Raw genomic sequence first — 24,703 nt, 5'->3', positions numbered from 1 at the left:
TATTGCGTTTTAAACATTTAGCATGTTGTCGGCTGTTTTTTGTGAAGACAACATGCAAAAAAGTCTGTGTCAATGCGGCATGTGGGGGTATTCGTCACGTCTGTGACAAAGCTCTAGTTGCCTTTAATAGCACCAATTTTTCTAAAACAATCGATACCTACCTTTTTGATTGTTATTGTTGTCAACCTTACAGTCCTTGATCTGCTTGATTACAGCAGTATTGCTTACATCATGGAAATCTACTGAATAAGGACTGTCATAAAGCGTCTGGTAAACAGGACGTTTTATGTCCTTTTAAAGAAATATTGAGCAGAAAGAATGTGAAAATAATTTCCATTTACTAAAATTTGTCGCCAGAATTCGTATGTTGTTGCCAATATGCCATTGGCTTCAATGGCCATCGACAGCTGGAACCCTTCATGAGGTCTCATATTTACATGGTTTTAATGAGTATAAAGAATTTCAAGGAAATACACGAGAAGTGGCGGAACAATTCTTCCAAGCGCAACTCCTTCATTTCTCAATGGAGTTCAATGAAACTTTCACAAAATGATTGAAATGATTTTCACCATGTGCTCTGGCGCATTTTGTCGGGATCTTATGATTCTGTCAAAATCAAGGTCGCCACGACTAAAAATAGATTGAATATGACACAAGAAGGGTAACTAGGAACAATCGGTAACAATGCATGCTTTGAATTATCTCCCTTTATCAGACTTTTTAATCTAGGTCGCCACAACTAATAAATAGATTGAATTTAACACAAGGGGGGTAACAAGGAACAATCAATAACAATGCACATTTTGAATTGTCTGCCTATATACGACCTTTTTCAAATTGAAAACCTGGTTTTGTGACAATTTTTTTACCTTGTTTTATACATAAAAATTATGTTTAACACATGGATATAACAAATAATGCAATGAGGTAGGTAAATAGCGTGTTTTGAAATTGCCAAACTATGCTAATGAATGACCTGACAAGTTATATCTTGGGCTGGATATATATCACAATCTTTGGAACCGGGAACATTGATATAAGGAATTTAAATGTATATAAATGATAATATAAAAATTATGCATTAAACAAATGTTGGGTACTCAGCACTCGCCCATTTTCAAACAACAGCTGTAGTCCTGCTTTTTATACCCTTGGTAGGGTGGCATATAGCAGTTGAACTGTCTGTCATTACGTCCGTCCGAAAACTTTTAACATTGGCCATAACTTTTGCAATATTGAATATAGTAACCTGATATTTGGCATGCATCATGTATCTCATGAAGCTGCACATTTTGAGTGGTGAAAGGTCAATGTCAAAAGTAAAAAAATACAATCTAAGGGAAGTAATAATTTTTAAAAGGGAGATAATTTCTAAACATGCCAAGTGATATTTTGAAATTTTATTTTAAAGCAGCGTAATAAGGGGCATTGTGTTTCTGACAAACACATCTCTTGTTTGTTATGTCAAGATAGGTGCTTTGGTACATGTCCATAAAATTTTGCAAATTTTGATGTGCAATGTCAAACATTGCAGGGACAAGTGGAGGTGCAAATTTCGCCATATTGTTGTACCAGAGGTGGACATAGAACCAAACTCTGATTGGATACCTAATGAAGGAGAGGTCAAGGTGAGATTGTTGGATGCTTATAATTTGTCTAATATTGTGGTCTATGTAGTTAAGTTCCTCATTTTCTATTGGCATTGCAATATACATGCAAATAAGTCATATACAGTAAATAATGCTTTTATTGCAAGGAACATTTTCTTTTTGAAAGTTGTAAGAGCATGATATTAAACTTGTTTTTGTAAACATTGTTACAAAGTAAAGGTTTTTATATAATCAACATTACTATGAAATGAAACACACTTTAAGTATGGCCTTGAAAATGATCAACTCTGGCATCATTATGATTTGTTTTATTAGCATTAAATGTGATATGCATAAAAAGTCCTTAAACAATATTTCTTTTGTATAAGGAAAGTATTAATCAGTGTTTAATTTTGGAAAATATTGCAGTTGAATCCGTTCCTAATTATGAAAATGTGCAGCCAGTAGAAGAAGGCTCTAATATATAGAAAATTTTACCATGGTGAAAATAGCTCGATTATGTTAAGATTGAGCATGCAATTATTCTATATTACATTGAAATATGAGCTGTGCCATGCCAAAACAGGTATTATGCCATAACCGGCCAGCGTAAATCTCCGAATGAGGCGTATCTTATGAGGCGTAACTTGCAGGTTCTGGTGACACACATTATTGACGCTAGCCACTACTATGCACGCATCCTGGGAGTGCGGCGTAGGGAGGGTGGCCAGCTGGAGGACATGTCTGCCAGGTTCTCAGATCTTCAACTCAGCCTTGGCCAGTGGTTTAGCAAACTCACCAATCAGAAACGACACAGTATGCAAATACAGTTTTTGTTATACACTCTTAAATATTGCCATCTTGGAATTTCAAGAATCAGTCTGCTTTTTTAGCTCATCTATTTTTTGAAAAAAAATTATGAGCTATTGTCATCACCTTGGCGTCGGCGTTGGCGTCGGCGTCCGGTTAAGTTTTGCGTTTAGGTCCACTTTTCTCAGAAAGTATCAATGCTATTGCATTCAAACTTGGTACACTTACTTACTATCATGAGGGGACTGGGCAGGCACAGTTAGATAACTCTGGCATGCATTTTGACAGAATTATGTGCCCTTTTTATACTTAGAAAATTGAAAATTTTGGTTAAGTTTTGCGTTTAGGTCCACTTTTCTCAGAAAGTATCAATGCTATTGCATTCAAACTTAGTACACTTACTTACTATCATGAGGGGACTGTGCAGGCAAAGTTAGATAACTCTGGCGTGCATTTTGACAGAATAATTTGCCCTTTTGATACTTAGAAAATTGAAAATTTTGGTTAAGTTTTGTGTTTAGGTCCATTTTATTCCTTAAGTATCAAAGCTATTGCTTTCATACTTGCAACACTTACTAACTATCATAAGGGGACTGTGCAGGCAAAGTAATGTAACTCTGATTGGCATTTTGACAGAATTATGTGCCCTTTTTATACTTAGAAAATTGAAAATTTGGTTAAGTTTTGTGTTTAGGTCCACTTTATTCCTACAGTATCAAAGCTTTTGCTTTCATACTTGCAACACTTATTAATTATCATAAGGGGACTGTGCAGGCAAAGTTATGTAACTCTGACTGGCATTTGGACGGAATTATGGGCCCTTTATACTTAGAAAATTGAAAATTTGGTCAAGTTTTGTGTTTTGGTTCACTTTACCCCTAAAGTATCATAGAAATTGCTTTCATACTTTGAACACTCGCAAACTATCATAAGGGTACAGTAAAAGGACAAGTTGCATAACTCTGGTTGTCATTTTTATGGAATTATGGCCCTTTTTTGACTTAGTAACTTTGAATATATTGTTAAATTCTGTGTTTCGATCCACTTTACTTCTTAAGTATCAAGGCTTTTGCAATTAAACTTCAAATACTTTCATGCTATCATGAGGTTACTGTACCTGGCAAGTTGAATTTTACCTAGACCTTTGAATGACCTTGACTCTCAAGGTCAAATTATTAAATTTTGCTTAAATTGCCATAACTTCTTTATTTATGATTAGATTTGATTGATACTTTGACAAAACTACTCTTACCTGACATACCACAATAGACTCCACCCAAACCATCCTCCGTGCCCTCCCCCCCCCTATTTTTTTTTTTTTAAAGATTATCTCACAAATGACCACCACACCCTCACACTATACCCCCCCCCACCCCCCCCCCACCCACCCCCCCCAAGTTTTTTTTGGAAACGGTTAAAAACACAAATATTTATTTTTATTATTTTATGTTTGAAATAGCATTTACCACAATACACTCCACCCAAACCATCCCCCGTGCCCTCCCTCCCCCCCCATCCCCTCCCCCCCCTAATTTTTTTTTTTTTTAAAGATAATCTCACAAATGACCACCACACCCTCACACTATACCCCGCCACCCCACCCCCCCCAAATATTTTTTTGAAACGTCGAAAAAACACAAATATTTATTTTTATTATTTTATGTTTGAAATACCGTCCAACCATCGCACCCAAGAATCCCCTGCCCCCCTGCCCGAATCTCTCCCCCTCCCCTAAATTTTTTTTTTTTAAAGATCACCACAAATTACCACCACACCCTCTCACTATACCCCCCCCCCCTACCCCACCCCCCAATTTTTAAATTTTTTTTTGAAACGGTTAAAAACACAAATACATCGCACCCAAGAATCCCCCCCCCCCCTCCCTCGAATTTTTTTTTTTTCGCATTTTTGGAAGATAATGTAATAAATGTCCACACCCGCACACTATACACCCCTCTCTCCACCCCTCCCTCCTTTGTGATTTAAAATGAGAGTCCCTTCACCTTTAAAAAGAAAATAGATTAGCGGTCTGCACACGCAAGGCGGTGCTCTTGTTAAACTTGCAAGAACTAGTCTGCTTCTGTAAACACATGTAGGTATACAAGAACCAGTTTTGTTTATTTAAACACATGCTTCAAACACAAAAAACCCATCTGCTTATTTAAACATGTGTTTGGTATATAAGAACCAGTCTGTTTATTTAAACACGTGTAAGCTATACAAGAATAAGTGATTTCTTTAGTTTCATTTTTGGACTTATAAGATGTTTGAATACCATTAAATATACTATCTTGACAATTTTTAGCTCGCCTCATTGCTCAGGTGAGCTTTTGTGACCGGTCTTTGTCCCTCCTCCATCCGTCCGTCCACATTTGTTCGTAAACACTGTAAAGGCCACATTTATTGTCCGATCTTCATAAAACTTGGTCAGAAGCTTTGTCCCAATGAAATCTCGGTCGAGTTCGAAACTGGGTTGTGCCTGTCAAAAACGAGGTCACTAGGTCTAAAAAAAGAAAAAAACTTGTAAACACTGTTAAGGCCACATTTATTGTCCGATCTTCATAAAACTTGGTCAGAAGCTTTGTCCCAATGAAATCTCGGTCGAGTTCGAAACTGGGTCGTGCCTGTCAAAAACGAGGTCACTTGGTGTAAGAAAAGAAAAAATTTGTAAACACTGTAAAAGCCACATTTATTGTCTGATCTTCATAAAACTTGGTCAGAAGCTTTGTCCCAATGAAATCTCGGTTGAGTTCGAAACTGGGTCGTGCCTGTCAAAAACGAGGTCACTAGGTCTAAAAAAAGAAAAAACTTGTAAACACTGTAGAAGTCACATTTCGTGCCCAATCTTCATGTAACTTTGTCAAAATGTTTGTCTTAATGATATGTTGGTTGAAAAGTGGTTCCGGTCCGTTGAAGAACATGGCCGCCATTAGGCGGGGCAGTTTTCGTTATTTGGCTATAGAGAAACCATGTAAACACTCTAGAAGTCACAATTTTTGCCCAATCATCATGAAAGTTGGTCAAAACATTGGTTTTATTGATATCTCGGATGAGTTTGAAAATGGTCCAGATCGGTGAAAAAACATGGCCGCCAGTGGGCGGGGCATTTTTCTCTATATGTATATAGAAAAAACATGTGAACACTCTAGAATTCACTTTTTTGGCCCAATTTTCATGAAATTTGGTCAAAACATTTGTTTCCTTGATATGAGAGTTGAGTTTGAAAATGGTTCCGGTCAGTTGAATAACATGGCTGCCGGGGGGGGGGGGGCAGTTTTCCTTATTTGGCTATAGAGAAACCTTGTAAACACTCTAGAAGTCACAATTTTTGACAAATCATCATGAAAGATGGTCAAAACATTGGTTTTATTGATATCTTGGGTGAGTTTAAAAATGGTCCAGATCGGTGAAAAAACATGGCCGCCAGTGGGCGGGGCATTTTTCTCTATATGTATATAGTGAAAACATTTGAACACACTAGAAGTCACATTTTTGGCCCAATTTTCATGAAATTTGGTCAAAACATTTGTTTCCTTGATATGAGAGTTGAGTTTGAAAATGGTTTCGGTCAGTTGAATAACATGGCTGCCAGGGGGGGGGGGGGGGGGCAGTTTTCCTTATTTGGCTATAGAGAAACCTTGTAAACACTCTAGAAGTCACAATTTTTGCCCAATCATCATGAAAGTTGGTCAAAACATTGGTTTTATTGATGTCTTGGACAAGTTTGAAAATGGTCCAGATCGGTGAAAAAACATGGCCCAGGTTTTTTTTTGGCCCGATTTTATAGCCAAAATTCGACTATGTTCCCAATCCCAAAAAGTATACTTTTTTCCCAAAATGTGGCAAAAAATTCCCAATTTCAAAAAAAAAAAAAAAAAAAAAAAAAAAAATTTTTTTTTTTTTTTTTTTAGATAGAAGTCTTATGCGTATTTTATCTCAATTTCAATTCAATTACATCTAACAAAGTATTATATGATTTTGTTCTTTTAATTTGAATGATTATAAAGAGTTTTATCAAATTTAGTATTTCCCTAATCAGTGGACTTTTCATGTGGAAAAAAATGCTAATGAATTTATTTTCCCAATTTCATGAAAATGCCGATAAAATTCCCAATTCCAAAGCCATGGGCTATCTTCCCAAAAAGTGGGAAAAAAAACCTGTGGCCGCCAGTGGGCAGGGCATTTTTCTCTAAATGTATATAATGAAAACATGTGAACACTCTAGAAGTCACATTTTTGGCCCAATTTTCATAAAATTTGGTCAGAACATTTGTTTCCTTGATATGAGAGTTGAGTTCGAAAATGGTCCAGATCGGTGATAAACATGGCCGCCAGTGGGCGGGGCATTTTTCTATATATGTTTAAAGTGAAAACATGTGAAAACTCTGGAATTCACATTTTTGGCCCAATTTTCAAGAAATTAGGTCAGAACACATTTGTTTCCTTGATATGAGAGTTGAGTTTGAAAATGGTTTCGGTCAGTTGAATAATATGGCTGCTGGGGGGGGGGGGGCAGTTTTCCTTATTTGGCTATAGAGAAACCTTGTTAACACTCCAGAAGTCACAATATTTGCTCAATCATCATAAAAGTGAGTCAAAACATTGGTTTTATTGATATCTCGGCGAGTTTGAAAATGGTCCAGATAGGTGAAAAAACATGGCCGCCAGTGGGCGGGGCATTTTTTTCTATATGTATATAGTGAAAACATGTGAACACTCTAAAGTCACATTTTTGGCCCAAATTTCATGAAATTTGGTCAGAACATTTGTTTCCTTGATCGGAGAGTTGAGTTAAAAAATGGTTATGGTCAGTTGAATTACATGGCTGCCGGGGGGAGGGGGGGGGGGGCAGTTTTCTCATATTTATATACCGTAAAACGGTGTGTATAACGCGCATTTATGTATAACGCGCATCTACTTTTTAAAGCTAAAAAATCGGGAAAAAAAGTTTTTGAAGCAAAAAAATCGGGGGAAAAATTCCGTACCGCAGGCTAAATGAAAATCGTTATATTTACATTGCCGATCTTACTTATTTTTTTATTGCTTCAATTATTATTTATTTTTAAAACGATAACGATACAACTAATTGGTGTTTTTTTTTAAATCATATTATGCGTAAAAATAAATGTTTGGATTTAAATGAATTATGCATGAAATGCACACTTTCCACGAGGATACCATCAAGGTTTTCATCATATGTCTCCGAAGTAACTGTCCACGATTTTATCGTGGAGTACACATAACGGATGGATTAGTTATATCTAAGAAACTGACATTATTGATTGGTATTGTCACCTGGTTATTCATGCATGACTAATTCACAACCGCGCGTTTTATTTACAATGCCGATATCATGCGTTCTTTTCGAGTGTCTAAAATTGACAGGAGACTTTAACGACTCAAACTTCTCAACACCATCACGACATTACCGGCGATAAACAAACAATGGAGGTGTGAAGCCGTTTGCCGGTTCGCATGTTTTGATAATAGCCCAGCTACACAAAACTTGACAGGTGACGCAAATTGCTCAATAATCACATCCTCAATCTTGACAAGACGTATGAAAACGTGTAAACAAACACAGCATCAATTTTATTAATACATTTGAAAAGCAAGAAAAATAATCTTAAATATATCGGGAAATACCTTGCCGACATATTATTGTGAATCGACAAGTGCCCCCAAATAAATTGTGTAACCCTAGTACAGTAGGGTATAATATTGTGGGATAAGTAAACAATTGACCTTATCGCAACATCCGGGCACTTGCGTCAGTTAGAGTTACATGCCCCTTGACGACGGTGAAAACAAAAGCGCTGTCGCCATTTTATTTGCATTGAAATATTTAACACTGCTCGCAATTTACTTAAGTTAAGGCACATCTTCGCGACCATTTTTTAGAATAAAAATACCCAGAAATAGAAATTCTTTCATTATAAATTTCATTTAATGAACGAACACAAATAAGGATGAAAACAAACAACCAATACATTTTAAATATATGCAACATATAGTAGCTGATTTGAACCTCTATATTTGTTACCTTATTACCTTGTTACGTATTAAATAAATTATCATGATCAATGTTATTGTTTTTATTTAATTCACACCAATTTCGACACTTTTTGTTTCCGCATGTTAGGTATTTGAATGCCCCTTTCTTCATCACAAACCGATTATCTCGTTATGATTGGATACTGTCCAGACAAAGAAAACACGGTGTCATAAAGCCAGCTGGGTCCCTATACTTGGGGCTCTGCATAAACCACATGTGGTCATTAAACCTAATTTATGATACCTCTATGTCATCTCTTGTCATACTGAGCAGTCATTTTAGCCAAATTTTTAATGCCGAAATAATTGAATATACAGTTGCTTTAAAAAACACGTTGACACCTTAAATAAACATTTATTAAATTAAATGCAATATTTTTCATTTGATTGTTTGCATCAGTCTTAAAATCGTGTTAGCTTTTGTATTCTGGTGTTTAATTGCCCCTTTGTTTTGCATAATCCGATTATCTGGTTTTGATCAAATATTGTCCAAACTTAACTGACAAAAAGGTGTCATAAACCACACTGGATGGTTCAGACAGTGTCATTTAACACGATAGATGCCACCATGTCTCCTCTTTCTTGTAGTATTAAGCAGTCATTTGGATGAATAATTAACGCCGATGTAGTTAACAGTTGCTTAAATTAGATATGTGAAATATGGTCAAATATAAAGTCATGTCCAATTTAGATTATCAGAAATTTACACCGTAAAGATACTAGCCCGATTTATTTATTAAAGTATTTAATAATTATAAAATTTACGTAAAAAAACAAGTAACGTATTTAGCGTGTATCAGTTAATTAAAAAGACGTCATTCCGTATTAAGATTTAATGTTACGACAATAAACGGTCGAGCTCATAAAAAAGAAATTACGTTTGACAGCAACGGGGGTAAATAATGTTTGAAAAACAAATATTTATACAGATATTTGTGTGTTAATTTTAATATTTGTCACTCGTACTCATTACAATGAACACAACTAAGGCTTTCAGTAAGTCATGTACCAGATGTCCCTACGTATTTTACAGCTTCACATTAGCATGATAAATTGACATAGTAGAAATATAATAATAATGTTCAAAGATGAATGAACCCTGAAAAGAACGACAATACTCATTACATCAACATCTACAAGGATACTCCCATTATTATAGAATAAACGAATTTACCCGGTGTCTCAGTGAGAAAGTTAATCATGAATGTCGCCGCACTCGATCATCGGCCACTTGGTCGGGTCATTTTTCCAACATCCAGCTTGCAATTTGTACGGACATTCATTTAGTCCAATTAGTTTTATTTTCTGATCATATCGGGCTTTCGAAAGACATTTTAAACACCAATTACAGGACATTTAATTACTTATCGACTTACCAATAGGAATGCAATTGACGAAATATCAGCAGAGGTGCTCAATCAGCGTAGTAAATCGACCGTATCTAGGGCATTGTTTTCACCGTCGCTAAGGGACTGCCCCTTTTGTGACGTCATCGCGATAAGGTCAATAACATTTAAATAAAAATGGCATCCTCGTTTTTTATTCTCTTCTTCAAATTTATTTGATTTCAATGCTCTGTACGTACCTGAAAAAGATAGAAAATATATATGTTAACTTTATAATGTTTGTTCATCTTATTCAGATCGTCAATATAACACTATTATTAACATAGTTACAGTTAAAACACCGGAAAACAGAATGATGCGAATTACCGCTACTGGGTAACTGACAGCGAAAAAATGTCTTGGCATGGCTGTAGTTGTGCATAACGCGCATCAAGTTTTTAAAATGAAATTTTGGGGTAAAAAAGTGCGCCTTATACACAACTTTTTACGGTAGTAAAAAGAGCTTGTGAACTCTATAGAAGTTACATTTTTTTTTTACATCATCATGAAACTTGGTGAAAATATTGGTTTTATATATCACATAATTAATGCCATAATTATTGCCTTTAGATTGTCCAAATTTTCATTATATTATACAAAATCCTTGTAAACACTCTAGAGGTCACAATTTTGTTTCAGATTTTATGAATCTTTGTCATAATATGTATTTTTGTAAGCAAAGTTTGATGTTTGGTAAGGGTGATCAACTCAAAATATAGGTCACCAGGTCGAACCTTACAAAAACAAAATCACTCTGTATGCAAGAGTTTTGGTTCAATGTAATGATGAAACTTGACCAGGATGTTTGTCTGGACAATACACTGCAACTCCAATATATCCCGGTTGAAGGGATCCAAAGATCGCGACTGTGATATATCCGGAGCGCGATATAAATTGCCAAGTTATTCATGCATGTATATGTATGCATTAGCATAGTTTGGCAATCTCAAAACACACTATTTACTTACCATATTGATTTGTGTGTTACATCCATATGTTATTCATTGGTATAACACAAATCATTATTCCATGTAAGTATTTTGAAATGCATATAATTAAATTTGTAATCCGATACACCATTGTCAAATGTTATTGTTCAAGAAAGCATGCACAAATTAGACCCATTTACAAAATGACGTCATTCACCTCATGAAAAGCATGGAAAGTTTGACAAACTGAGGAACATGATTCACCTCTCAATTAAAATCAAATAATTTACACTGTATCTAAAGCGCAAAGATTGCTGAGATAGGTCAGTATTGACTTGTGACAATTACAGTTATAATTGTATACACCTTTATGTGTTAACTGGTGCGTTTCGGCAGTTCAAAGCAAATTCAATAGAGAATGGTTAACACCCAAAATGACCTGTGATGTTTGACAAGTTGGATTATTGTTTATCGCAGTACACAGGTGCTAGAGTGGTGTACAATGAGAGCAAACAATCTGGTTAAAACTGGATTATGAATGTCGGATTAAACAGAAATTAAGGTGGGTGAAAAAAGGGTAAAATACAACTTTGAAACGGATTTTATCTCATCAAATTCTCAGATTTTAAAGCATGTTATTTAATGATTATGCTCATCAGATTTTTGGGAGCCATAGCCGATTCGCGATATATTGGACAACGCGATAAAACGGACCGTGATATATTGGAGTTGCAGTGTATTCAGGTCAATTTTGACGTTTGGTAAAGATTGAATGAACCAACTCCTCTCAGGTGAGCGAACTAGGGCCATCTTGGCCCTCTTGTTTCTTGTTGCCAGTTGAAGGATTGTACAGTTAGTACATGTTCTCATGACTTCATATGTAAACAAAATAGTAAGTTGAAAAGTAGTCAACTACTACATAAATGGTAATGCATGTATTTGTCTCAATTTTGTTGCAGCAACTCCGTTTATTGGAGAAGTGTGTGGCTACCAGGAAAACAACATATTTTTCCGGTAAATGATTTATTGACATCATTATTTTGATTGGTTTTGTATGAAGCCATAACTCCTTTATGCTGTAATATCAATATATCAAAACAAAAGATGTGTTCAGCTTTTCCTGATATTGAAAGCCTTTTTGATTGGTTCCTTTGAATAATGTGAGAATTGGGGTGAATGAGAGTGTAAGAAGGGAAAGATTTTATGGAGCAGCATTGTTCGGCACAATTTTACAGTAGTGTCAAGCTTTTTAACAATTGCACTCTAGTTCAGAATTTTTAAGTTTCCTGATATTAAAAGCCTTTTTGATTGGTTCCTTTGATTAACGTTACTTCTTATCGGACAATCCCTGTCTGGTTGGCTGTCAAGCACCTTTGATGAATTGGGGGGGGGGGGGGGGGATTTTTATGGAGCATAATTGTTCAGCATGATTTTACACAAGTGTCAAGATTTGTAACAATTTCACTCTCATTTAGTATTTTTTAGTCCTTTGTCACATCAGTGGGAATATCATGAATATTAATTACAATTACTTCATCAGTTTATGAGTAATAAATTATAAAAATAAATTATTTATATGGAACATAAACCTTGATGTATAATAATATAGATTTTTTTTATTATCCATTTTCCTACATCAGGGTGCAGATTCTGGACCTGATGGACATGAACTGTCACGAGAAAGGTGCTGCTACTATGGAGGCAAAGGTGAGAGGGAGAGAGATGCTTAAAAGTGTGCACTGGTGGGTGGGAGGACAGGTGCTAGCAAGTCAGTACAGGTGGGTGGGGGGACAGGTTCTAGCAAGTCAGTACAGGTGGGTGGGAGGACAGGTTCTAGCAAGTAAGTACAGGTGGGTGGGAGGACAGGTGCTAGCAAGTCAGTACAGGTGGGTGGGAGGACAGGTGCTCATTAGTCTGTACAGGTGGGTGGGGGAGAGGTGCTAGCAAGTCAGTACAGGTGGATGGGGGACAGGTGCTAGTAAGTCTGGACAGGTTGGTGGGGGGAGATGCTAGCAAGTTTCACATTGGGTGGGGAGAGATGCTAGCAAGTCTCCCATTGGGTGGGGGAGAGGTGCTAGACAGTCTCACATTTGGTGGAGGAGAGATGTTTGCAAGTCTCACATTTGGTGGGGGGGAGGGGCTTGCAAGTCTCACATTGGCTGTGGGGAGAGATGCTTGCAAGTCTCACATTGGCTAGGGAAAGGGGATTGCAAGTCTCACATTTGGTGGGGGAGAGGTGCTTGCAAGTCTCACATTGGGTTGGGGAGAGATGCTTGCACGTCTCACATTGGGTGAGGGAGAGGTGCTTGCAAGTCTCACATTGGCTGGGGGGGAGAGGTGCTTGCAAGTTTCACATTGGGTGAGGGAGAGGTGCTTGCAAGTCTAACATTGGGTGGGGGGAGAGGTGCTTGCAAGTCTCACATTGGGTGAGGGAGAGGTGCTTGCAAGTCTCACATTGGGTGGGGGAGAGGTGCTTGCAAGTCTAACATTGGCTGGGGGGAGAGGTGCTTGCAAGTCTCATATTGGGTGATGGAGAGGTGCTTGCAAGTCACACATTGGGTGGGGGAGGTGCTTGCAAGTCTCACATTGGGTGGGGAAGAGGTGCTTGCAAGTCACACATCGGGTGAGGGAGAGGTGCTTGCAAGTCTAACATTGGCTGGGGGAAGAGGTGCTTGCAAGTCTCACATTGGGTGGGGGAGAGGTGCTTGCAAGTCTAACATTGGCTGGGGGGAGAGGTGCTTGCAAGTCTAACATTGGGTGGGGGGAGAGGTGCTTGCAAGTCTCATATTGGGTGATGGAGAGGTGCTTGCAAGTCTCACATTGGGTGGGGGAGGTGCTTGCAAGTCTCACATTGGGTGGGGGGAGAGGTGCTCGCAAGTCTCACATTGGGTGAGGGAGAGGTGCTTGCAAGTCTCACATTGGGTGGGGGAGAGGTGCTTGCAAGTCTCACATTGGGTGGGGGGAGAGGTGCTCGCAAGTCTCACATTGGGTGAGGGAGAGGTGCTTGCAAGTCTCACATTGGGTGGGGGAGGTGCTTGCAAGTCTCATATGGGGTGATGAAGAGGTGCTTGCAAGTCACACATTGGGTGGGGGAGGTGCTTGCAAGTCTCACATTGGGTGATGGAGAGGTGCTTGCAAGTCTCACATTGGGTGGGGGAGGTGCTTGCAAGTCTCACATTGGGTGGGGGAGAGGTGCTCGCAAGTCACACATTGGGTCGGGGGAGGTGCTTGCAAGTCTCACATTGGGTGGGGAAGAGGTGCTTGCAAGTCTCACATTGGGTGAGGGAGAGGTGCTTGCAAGTCTCACATTGGGTGGGGGAGGTGCTTGCAAGTCTCACATTGGGTGAGGGAGAGGTGCTTGCAAGTCTCACATTGGGTGGGGGAGGTGCTTGCAAGTCTCACATTGGGTGGGGGAGAGGTGCTCGCAAGTCACACATTGGGTCGGGGGAGGTGCTTGCAAGTCTCACATTGGGTGGGGAAGAGGTGCTTGCAAGTCTCACATTGATTTCGGGAGAGGTGCTAGCAACTCTCACATCGGGTGGGGGAGAAGTGCTAGCAAGTCTATACTGGTGGGTGGGGGAAGGTGCTAGCAAGCCAGTACAGGTAGGTGGGGGAAGGTGCTAGCAAGTCTGTACAGGGGGGTGGGGGAAGATGCTAGCAAGTATTTACAGGTAAGTGGTGGGCAAGTGCTAGCAAGTCTGTACAGGTGGATGGGGTATAGGTGCTAGCTAGTCTGTACAGGGGGGTGGGAGACAGGTGCTAAAAAGTCTGTACAGGAAGGTGGGGGAGAGGTGCTTGCAAGTCTCTGTCACTGTTGTCTGTTAAACTTTACCAGATTGTTTGATTTTGATTTTTTTATCTTATTGTTTAAGGAATTGACGGGCTCTTGATTTTTTTTAAATTTATCAAAAATTTTCAGGTTGCGGTAGTCGAGTGGTAACACTCTGGTCTACCATTCCAGAGGTCCCCGGTTCAATCCCTGGCCGGGGCACTGGAAATTTCAGAAATGTTTTAAGTGTTTCCCACCCAACTAGAGATGTACTGGTATGAAACCCAGGTAATTCTCGTGTATATTGGTGCTATACACTGAGCACGTAAAAGAACCAAGGGATCTATTCGCAAAGAGCTAGGGTATTGTACCCGGATTCCTTGTATCTCAATACTGTCTCTTTTGCTTGCTGTCTCTTCAGCACAACCAAAGGACCCCATTGGAAATAAGTGCTTGCACTTTCATGGGTTATCCTTTACTGAAAGGTCAAAAGAAATACATACATGTGAAAGGTTTCCCCTCACCATTTTCCAAAATGGATTAATACCCCCAAATATGAAGTAAAGGGGTATATACTGGAATCACTGTGTGCTTCTGTTTGTCCATTGACACAAATTTGTACATAGTATTTCGCTTAAACTTTTCAAAATTGAAACTTGCTTAGATGATCCTTATGATATGAAGTTGTGCATGTGTAATTGTTTTTTTTTACTACTTAATTATATTAGAAATGCCTCATTTCCAATTTTTAATTTTTGTATCATTATTTATGTTTTGATTAGCTTTTTTCAAAAAAAAACAAAAAATGTACATCTGTTTAACTGCAATATCCAGATATATCATATTTGGTTGGTATCATTGCATATTTTCCCTCTACTTAGTTTCATCAAGTCATGAACCTGGGAACAATTGTGGCCACTCACAGGGGGTCAAATAGATGATATAGAATTATATAGCAAAATAACTTCTTTAGTCTTTTCCTCAACTTGTTAGTGTTTGGTATGTAACATTGTATTGTGGCTCTCTTCAAAGTTTGTTCAAATAATGCGCCTGAGATGAAAACTTGCCAACACCAATTTTGCATGGGTGACTTCATATGTGAAGCATCTGGGGTTTTCATCTCTATTGTGACATGGTCTCAAGATTGATTTGAATCGGACATCTGTCCTAATGATTTCTCATGCGAGTTGGAAAGCGGGATAAAAAACTTACTCAGTGGGTCAAATTAAAGAAAATGATTTTAAACAAACTTGAAGCAATGTTTTTTCCTCCAATAATAATGAAACACAGAATTCATTTCTTATGATATCTGTGTCCAATGCATACAAGTTCACTTGTGCTGAAATAGAGCCACCTGATTGGGCTGGTAGTTACCCTCATGTGGTTTAAATAACACCAGCTGATTGGGCTGGTAGTTACCCTCATGTGGTTTAAATAACACCAGCTGATTGGGCTGGAAGTTACCATCATGTGGTTTAAATAACACCAGCTGATTGGGCTGGTAGTTTCCTTCATGTGGTTTAAATAACACCAGCTGATTGGGCTGGTAGTTGCCCTCGTGTGGTTTGAGTAACACCAGCTCAGAATAGGTAAGTGGGTTTCAGGTGAATGTTTTGGGGCTTTGGGCCCTTTTGTTTGTGTTTGCTACATTTGTATCCTTATTTCTCAGATCTTGTGAAAAAATATAGTTTTATGTATGTTTTGAACTAATATAGGTCGATACATAGAGGATATTTGTTGGATTCGGTGGATTATCGATTTTAATTCAAGAGTGATCATAGAAAATAATATTTTATATGATCACAAGTGAATTAAAATCGATAATCCACTGAACCCAACAAATTTTCTATTTATTTTATGCCTTTTTTCACAGTTTATATACATTGTTAAAGAGTTTAACTAAAGAATTTTCGCTGGGAAAATGACGTCATTTCATGAAAAAAATTATCGTTGATTTTCACAGATAATTTTCATTGTTTGAAATAGTGAAATTATCAGTTTTAATTCACTGATAGTTCTCTATAAACCACCGGAAAGCATAAAATAAAAGTTGTTAAATGTTACTTTGAGCTCCGTATTTTCACCATTAGCCATGTAGCTTGAAAATCTTAACACAAAATCAGTTGTATAATATAGAAGTAACAGTGTCCATATATGATGTTGAAATCATTAAAGCTGTGCTCTGTGCAAAAGGGGTTTAACGCATGTTTGTAAAGTGTCGCCCCAGATTTGCCTATGCAGTTCACACAGGCAAATCAGGGACGACACTTTCAGCTTTTTTGGTATTTTCCTGTAAAAAAAGTATCTAATAAGCAAAAATGCAGTTTAGGCGGAAAATGTCCTCCCTGAGCAGCCTGTGCAGACTGCACAGGCTAATCTGGAATGACACTTTAAGCACATGCATTAAATCCCCATTTCACAGAGAACGGTTCATTTTCATTCAGGTTAGGTTTGTGGATATTGGTCGTGAGGCTGTTGTAGAAGCTTTCAAGCTGTATGAATTGCCAGAGCATCTCAAGTCAGTTCCCCACCAGGTAAAACATCATAGCTTGTACTTCAAGTACATGCTTAATTAATATCATCTAGCCACTTGTATATCAAACAATTATCAAAATATATACTACTCAAAATTTGCTAAGGATCACTTTTTATTTTCACATTACCTTCAATTTAATTTAATTTTATTTAAATTGTTATTTTGCAGGTTTTGATATTATCTTCAATTTTGGATTACGTTCATTTTAAATTGTTATTTCGCAGGTTTCGATATTAGAATGTGTGTTTTTGATTTTATTTTTATGTATTGATTTATCATTGATGCGTGACGCTGGCTGAATCTAGCTTGGGGTGAACTTCAAATTACACATACTATAAAAAGTGATCCTTAGCAAATTTTGAATAGTATATATTGAAAGATATGAATACACTCGCCTCTTATTTTGTAATAACATGGAGATTTCAGTACCTGCATTTGAAAGTTTGTTGAACTAACTTAACTATATAGTTAATTATTCACTTTGTATACCAATAAGAGTGCTAGATTTAGCATGAGTAAAAGGCTTGTAATGATTGGCGAATTAATTTACTCAATACTTGATTGACTGGAATATCTTGGTTACAATAGCAATCTTTTGTTTATGAGCTCTCCCTATAATGGACTGAAATAGACGTTTTTCATGCTATAATTCTTCGTTTCAGGCAGTGGAGGTTTTTGTTGGGAGAGTGAAGCCAGTTGATAAGGATATCAAATGGACACACACTGTAAGTGTCATACATTTAAAATCACTTTTTTCCTCATTTGTTCTGATCAACTGTTTATAAGCCGGCTATTTTAATTAAGCCATGCTAGTGTCTCTTTTAAAAGTCCAAAATACACACCATCACTCAAAATAGATATTTTCTTAATTTCATTCTTATTCATATCACGTGTTTAGTAGCTAATCTATTCCACGCATATTACATGGGAAGTTCCTTGCCAATGACATAGGAGGGGACTGGAGGTTTACATCCAGTCAGTCTGTCTCTCAATCTGTCAGTCTCCTTGAGAATTTAGATCCTGTTTAACAAAAAAAGTGTTATGCTCAGTTGATGAAACTAGGTATTTTGCTGTATTCAGAATATGCACTTATTGTCCCCTACCGGTGACACCGGAGGGGACTTATGGTTTTTGCTCAGTGCTTCATTTGGACACACTTTTCTGGATCCTGTGATAACTTTAAAAGTTCTTCTTTTTTTTCATGAAACTTGAAACTTGGATAGATGGCAATATTAAGATTATGCACGTCATTTCATTTTTGTTCCTACGTCAAGAATTCTGTTTGCTATGGCAACAAATAGACTAGAAATATTAACAAACAGCAGGCTTTCCTGCAGCGTTCCTAGTATTTCCGAGTTTTACTAGTTTTTTAAATGAGCTCCTAGTATTTCCTAGTTTTGTCTAAAACCTAGTATTCCTAGTTTTTCATTAATTTGGCACTTTTTGGGATAAGGTAAAATTGTCTTTTAATGTGTTTTAGAGATTTTGTTTCAAAATAGGACCTTCAGGTTGTTGAGCTGACAATATTTGGTAGTCTTTGTGGGGTCTGGTGTCCATGTTCACAAAGTCTAGCCTTGACAGTTGATACCTGAAAAGTTGGACTGAGCTCTGTGATGACTACAAATGAAAACTTCTTTTGAGTTATATTCTATATTCTGAAACTTTCCTTAACCCAACCTCAGTTAAATCTGATCAGTATAATTACACACGTGATTTTATCTAACGGTCCCCTCCTTCACTCACATTGGTATTCACAAACGTATGGACAGCTCGAGATTCCTCGTCTGAGGGAGGATATGGTGAGGTAGTGAAGTTGTTCCTCAAGCCTCACTCAACGTGTTTTTTATTAATACCGAAACAGAAGCTTGTACATCTATATGTTTATTATGCCCCCCTTTCGAAGAAGAGGGGGTATATTGCTTTGCTCATGTCGGTCTGTCTGTCGGTCGGTCCGTCCACCAGGTGGTTGTCAGACGATAACTCAAGAACGCTTGGGCCTAGGATCATGAAACTTCATAGGTACATTGATCATGACTCGCAGATGACCCCTATTGATTTTTAGGTCAAAGGTCAAGGTCACAGGTGAAGGTCAGTTACTGGAAATAGGCATTATAAGGATTTAGCATGGTTCAAACAAGGGAAACAACTACCGTTTATGCATGTTCTTTTTGTTACAGCATTTGCCTCCCTTGTAATATATATTTTTTTGTTAGTTTTAATTACTTCAAAGTGTGGGTAACCAGAAAAATAGGCTGTATTGCGGATTTGGAACCACAAAATCTTCACCTTGTGTTAATGTATATAATATTTACTCTAGAGAACTTTGGTGATGGCTATTTTTTTAGTTTTATATACCACTTGAATCTTGTGCGCATGAAGTACAAGATAGTTAACAACATTTAATTTGAGGAAACCCACTTATGTCAGTACTAACAATCGCTTTTTGTGACATTTTTTCAGGTGAGATTTTTAATTATTGTTTCGAATGGTAATATTTTAATGCGAGGATTGTTGCCTATCAATAAGTGTCGTTAAAAATTAATTGTGTTTAATGTAATATAGCCTCTCATTTACTTTTAATAGTATAATGATTCATATTTACAACAATGGTCATGTATTTGACAACGTTCACAGTTGAAGCGGGTATGCACGATCTTGACAAATGTTTGTTTAACAAAAAAAAACTTCTTAAAACTTGATATACATGCAGTTCATTATTAATTTGGAGACCTTTTCAGAAAGAAATGTGTACGAAAATGTGAATTTAGGAGGATATTTAATTCAGAAATTACACTCAACTGTACAGATAGTTATTGCATCATGTAATAATAATAATAATAAGTTGTATATGTACAGAATAAAAAAAAAATACCCATAGAATCTCTGAAATATACAAAATATTTTTGTCAACGCAAGCAGTCACAAAACAAGTGGTGTTATTATAATATAGCATTAACATTTGACACATACCATATTGAACAAATCCATTAATGAAATTGTGTACATATTATGATAATATTTGATTGTAATATATAACTAGTTTATGATAAAAAAAGGTGTTTGTTTTCACTTAAATCGCCAAAAAATAAGGGAAGTTTGGTCAGCGTATTTTTGTTTGTTTTTCATTGAACCTTTTTACTTTAAAACAAGCAACTTCATAATGCACCAACGATAATCATAGACAGAAATCTTTATAATGTCTATGAAACATCCTTTCTAAGTATTTAAAATTGGACATAAGAAAATGCCCAAAACAAACAATTTTCTGTTACAAAGTCGTTCAAAATAGCAAAGCAAATTTTAGGGTCGCAACAAAAATAGGATCGCTCGGGTTATTCAAAACAAACATTTTTTCACACCTGTGGATATGTAATGTACACATGTATATTGTTTTAAACCAATAATTTTGACATTTTGCTATTCAACAGATTGTATACAATATGTGCCCAACAATACACATTCACGCTTTGTCGACTCGTCCAGCTCTCCTCGCCTAAGTAAACACTGTGAATACCAATCTCTTCCTTGACTCAAACTAACCAAAGGCGCCCTCGAGCCTTCCTTAGTCGAGGTTGAGTTGAGGTGGAGATTGAGTGACGTTCTAGAATATAGCCATTAGTCAGCTTAACAGTCCTGTTGTATGGCATGTGTACAGTTACTGTGGTAATCGGGTAGAGAAAAGTCAAAAAGGTTATAAACTTCTTAGTAGTAACTCCTAGTTTTTGTTTCAATCTTCCTACATTTTCCTAGTTTTTTCCTAGATTTTTGTAAATAATTATCCTAGTTTTTTCAAAGGTGCTGCTGGAAAGCCTGAAATAGACTAGAAATATTGCTGAAAATAGCGGATCCTGCCATAACTTTAAAAAGTCTTAATATTTTTTCATGAAACTTGAAACATGGATAGATGGCAATATGGAGATTATGCACATCATTTCATTTTGTTCCTACGTCAATAATTATGTTTGCTATGGCAACAAAAAGACTAGAAATATTGCTGAAAATGGTGGAGTTTCACTGGTAGGAGACTTACATTGCTTGGCAATAGTCTTGTCTAATTTTTTTTCCAACACAAATTGTGGTTGGTTTGGTTACAGAAATAACTGAACACAAAAAAATCTGGATTTTATTATAACTGAGAAGTATTTAAGCAAGGTTGAAACAACCAGGTATTTAAATAGAGTGTGAAAAGTGGAATATATTCATTTATTTTTATTTTGTTTGTCTGACAAACATTGTAGCTGCTATTGTTACAGAAATAAGTGAAAACAAAAATCTAGAACCTGCAACAACAAAAAGTATTTAAGCTTGGTTGAAAAAACTGGTATTTAGGAGAGTGGTCCATATTGGGAATATGGGTGGCATATCAAATCAGTACAGCCAACACATTTTGTGATGCTATGGTTACATAAATAATTAAACACATAAATTGTGATAACTCTAATGATTAAGCTTAATATTTACCTGGTAAGTTTTTCTGTTTTGTCTGTGACCTCAGGCATCTGTAAAATCTCATATTTTGACTGGTTCCCCTGTAGGCTAGCAAATTTGCCCATGAGGAGTTGCACAGGAAGGAGCTGGAGGGAAAGATTGTGCTGTGTGTCGGGTACCGGCTGTGGCTGGACCCCCTCGTGCTGCGATTTAGACTCACCGAGACCCGCGTGTTTGTCAACAAATTTGCAGTGCATACCGCGCTCATCAAGAAAGGACTTGCAGATGAAAACAGAAATGTAGGATTTGTTGTTAATGTAGGGTTTGTTGTAAATGAAGGGTTTGTTGTCACAGTCTTCTCACTTTACTGGTAGACTATAAAACCAGTCCACCAAATATTTGCTTGGTCTAGCAATATTTATATTCAGTGGTAAATAATCATGCAAACTGTTATTATATTGATATTGTGTAACTTTAACATAAATAGAGAAAAATATGTTGTTATAAAAAAAACATTGCTAATAAAATTGTGTTTTATTTCACAGTTGACACATTTGTATAGTTTGAAGTTCATTTATTATGTGATTTTCTGTGTTGTATTCATTGCAACTGTCACCCATTTCAGCATCTTGAGCGTTTATTCAGACTGGTTGAGGGAAAGGTGCACATTCCAAAGGCCCTTATGGTGAAGACAAAGTATGGACAGGTTTCTTACATACTTATGTCATTACCCTTTCAAGCATTGTTCAAATTGCTTTTCACAAACATGAGTTCAAATAGCCTTTTTGTAACGTCAACTTCAAGGAAGTTTTTATACCCCTGGATCGAATGATTGGGGGTATATTGTTTTTGGCCTGTCTGTTATTCTGTCCTCAAACTTTAAAGGGGCCTTTTCACAGATTTTGGCATGTTTTGAAGTTTGTCATTAAATGCTTTATATTGATAAATGTAAACATTGAATCTAAAAAGCTCCAGTAAAAAATCAAGAATTAAATTTAAAAAAAGGAAAAACAAGTAGCCCGCAGCAGGGCTCGAACCAGTGACCCCCGGAGTCTTGAAGTAAAAACCATTTAGACCGCTCGGCCATCCGGCCAAGTATATAACAGAGACGTATTTTATACTTTATATAAGCAATCTTCGTAGTTTCACAAAATTAAACGACAACAACAGAACTCTCCAAAATTATTCAATCGTTTCGCGTTGCAACGCTTTATAATTTTCAGGTTTTTAAATCGTCAAAGGATGCATATAATGGCTATATTAGACCATGGTAAATGTTCAGTATTACTGTTTCCTTACAAATATCATTACTAAAACAAAAGTTTGCGATTTTGAAACAACTTTTTTCAATTTTGTCAATTTACCAAAACATGAAAAGATTCCTTTAACCTTGATTAAATTTTAACTTATAACTTTATCAATATTGAAGATAGCAGCTTGATATTTGGCATGCATGTGTATCTCATGAGGCTGCACATTTTGAGTGGTGAAAGGTTAAGGTCAATGTCATCCTTCAAGGTCAAAAGTCAAATATATGGCTTCAAAACAACGCAATAGGGGGCATTGTGTTTCTGACAATCACATCTCTTGTTCACGAATGTGAATGTGAAAGGATTTTATAATGATTGAATGATTGATTCCATAACTTAAATATGTTCACACAATAGAGGTCATTCAGATGTGTGGAAGCACTGATTGACATAAATTTTTAACTTCCTGAACTTTGTACATAATTAGTGTTTATAATTGTGATTTTTGAATGACATCTGGCCCCGTGTTCACAAAACATTTTTTGCAATCGAAAATCGATTTTGCTTGTCATTGAAAATGGAATTCCATTGTAGTTGATAGGCAAAAATGAAAATCGATGTCAGTTAAAATCGATTTTTGATTGCAAAATCGTTTTGTGAACACGGGGCCAGCAGAATGAAATAATAAACTTATGATGACGACCATGCCAATGATGATGGTGGTGGTGGTGGTGATGATGATGATGATGATGATGATGATGATGATGATGATGATGTAAATTGACATGAATGCTGATGATGCTGACTACAGGATGAGTCAGCAGCTGTATACCGACGTATTGCCGGCCTGCAAGCCTACCCACCAGGTGATCATATCAGCTGTACGCAGCCCCGAGCTGTTCTTTGTGCAGAGGCTGGAGAAAATGGACGAGTAAATATCAAACTTTTGGTGAATTGTGTTTATCAAGAAGGGACTTTTGCTTGGTATTTTTGCTTGAGAAGTGTTAATGTTTGTTTCAATTATTGTCACTATTTTGTTATTATTTAAAATTTACAACATGAAATATACGTATCTTACAAGTAAATCAAATAAAACAAGGCATGCCAAGGCATTTAACTAAGAGAAATCAAACATGATATAAAACCAGAGAAAATAACGTTGCGCAGCAAACTTTGATTTTATTATGCTCCCCGAAATAAAATTTCGGCGGAGCATATAGTTGCCATTTTGTCCTTACTTCCGTCACACTTTTGTTACTGTTTCTCATAGCGCCTTCAATACTTAACCAATCTCTTTCATATTTGGCATGTAGGTACCTTGCATGGACCTCTACCTTTTGATGAGGCTTGAGGTCACTGGGTTCAAGGTTAAGGTCATCAAAGATAATAATAATAGATTTTCCGTCACACTTTTTTAGCTCACCTGAGCACAGTGTGCTCATGGTGAGCTTTTGTGATCGCCTTTTGTCCGTCGTGCGTCGTCAACATTTTGCCTTGTGAACACTCTGGAGGCCACATTTATTGTCCGATCTTCATGAAACTTGGTCAGAACATTTGTCCCATTGATACCTCGACTGAGTTAGAAACTGGGTCATGCTGGGTCAAAAACTAGGTCACTAGGTAAAAAAGACAAAAAAAACTTGTGAACACTGTAGAAGTCACATTTGATGCCAAATCTTCATGTTACTTTGTCATAATGTTTGTCTAAATGATATGTTGGTTGAGTTCAAAAATGGTTCCGGTCCGTTGAAAAATATGGCCGCCAGGGGGCGGGGCAGTATTCCTTATATGGCTATAGAGAAACCTTGTGAACACTAGAAGTCACAATTTTTGCCCTATCATCATGAAACTTGGTGGAAACATTGGTTTTATTGATATCTCTGACGAGTTTGAAAATGGTCCAGATTGGTGAAAAAACATGGCCGCCAGGGGGCAGGGCAGATTTCTCTATAT

General features: G+C 37.0%; 1 protein-coding gene across 4 annotated transcripts in view; it reads left to right on the top strand.

Moving 5' to 3' along the window:
- Positions 1 to 24,703, top strand: part of LOC127846554 (putative ATP-dependent RNA helicase TDRD12) — a 165,669-nt gene that overhangs the window by 55,677 nt on the left and 85,289 nt on the right. For all 4 annotated transcript variants that reach the window (XM_052377915.1, XM_052377914.1, XM_052377913.1 and 1 more), the window contains exons 14-22: positions 1,535 to 1,628; positions 2,243 to 2,405; positions 11,727 to 11,781; positions 12,408 to 12,474; positions 16,981 to 17,070; positions 17,735 to 17,797; positions 21,608 to 21,799; positions 22,126 to 22,196; positions 23,562 to 23,681. In XM_052377915.1, the coding sequence (XP_052233875.1) occupies positions 1,535 to 1,628; positions 2,243 to 2,405; positions 11,727 to 11,781; positions 12,408 to 12,474; positions 16,981 to 17,070; positions 17,735 to 17,797; positions 21,608 to 21,799; positions 22,126 to 22,196; positions 23,562 to 23,681 (915 nt within the window). The remainder of the gene's footprint in view (positions 1 to 1,534; positions 1,629 to 2,242; positions 2,406 to 11,726; positions 11,782 to 12,407; positions 12,475 to 16,980; positions 17,071 to 17,734; positions 17,798 to 21,607; positions 21,800 to 22,125; positions 22,197 to 23,561; positions 23,682 to 24,703) is intronic.

Source organism: Dreissena polymorpha, chromosome 9 (assembly GCF_020536995.1).
Source record: "Dreissena polymorpha isolate Duluth1 chromosome 9, UMN_Dpol_1.0, whole genome shotgun sequence".
In the NCBI taxonomy this organism is placed as follows: Eukaryota; Metazoa; Mollusca; class Bivalvia; order Myida; family Dreissenidae; genus Dreissena; species Dreissena polymorpha.
This window is presented reverse-complemented; position numbering and strand designations above follow the sequence as displayed.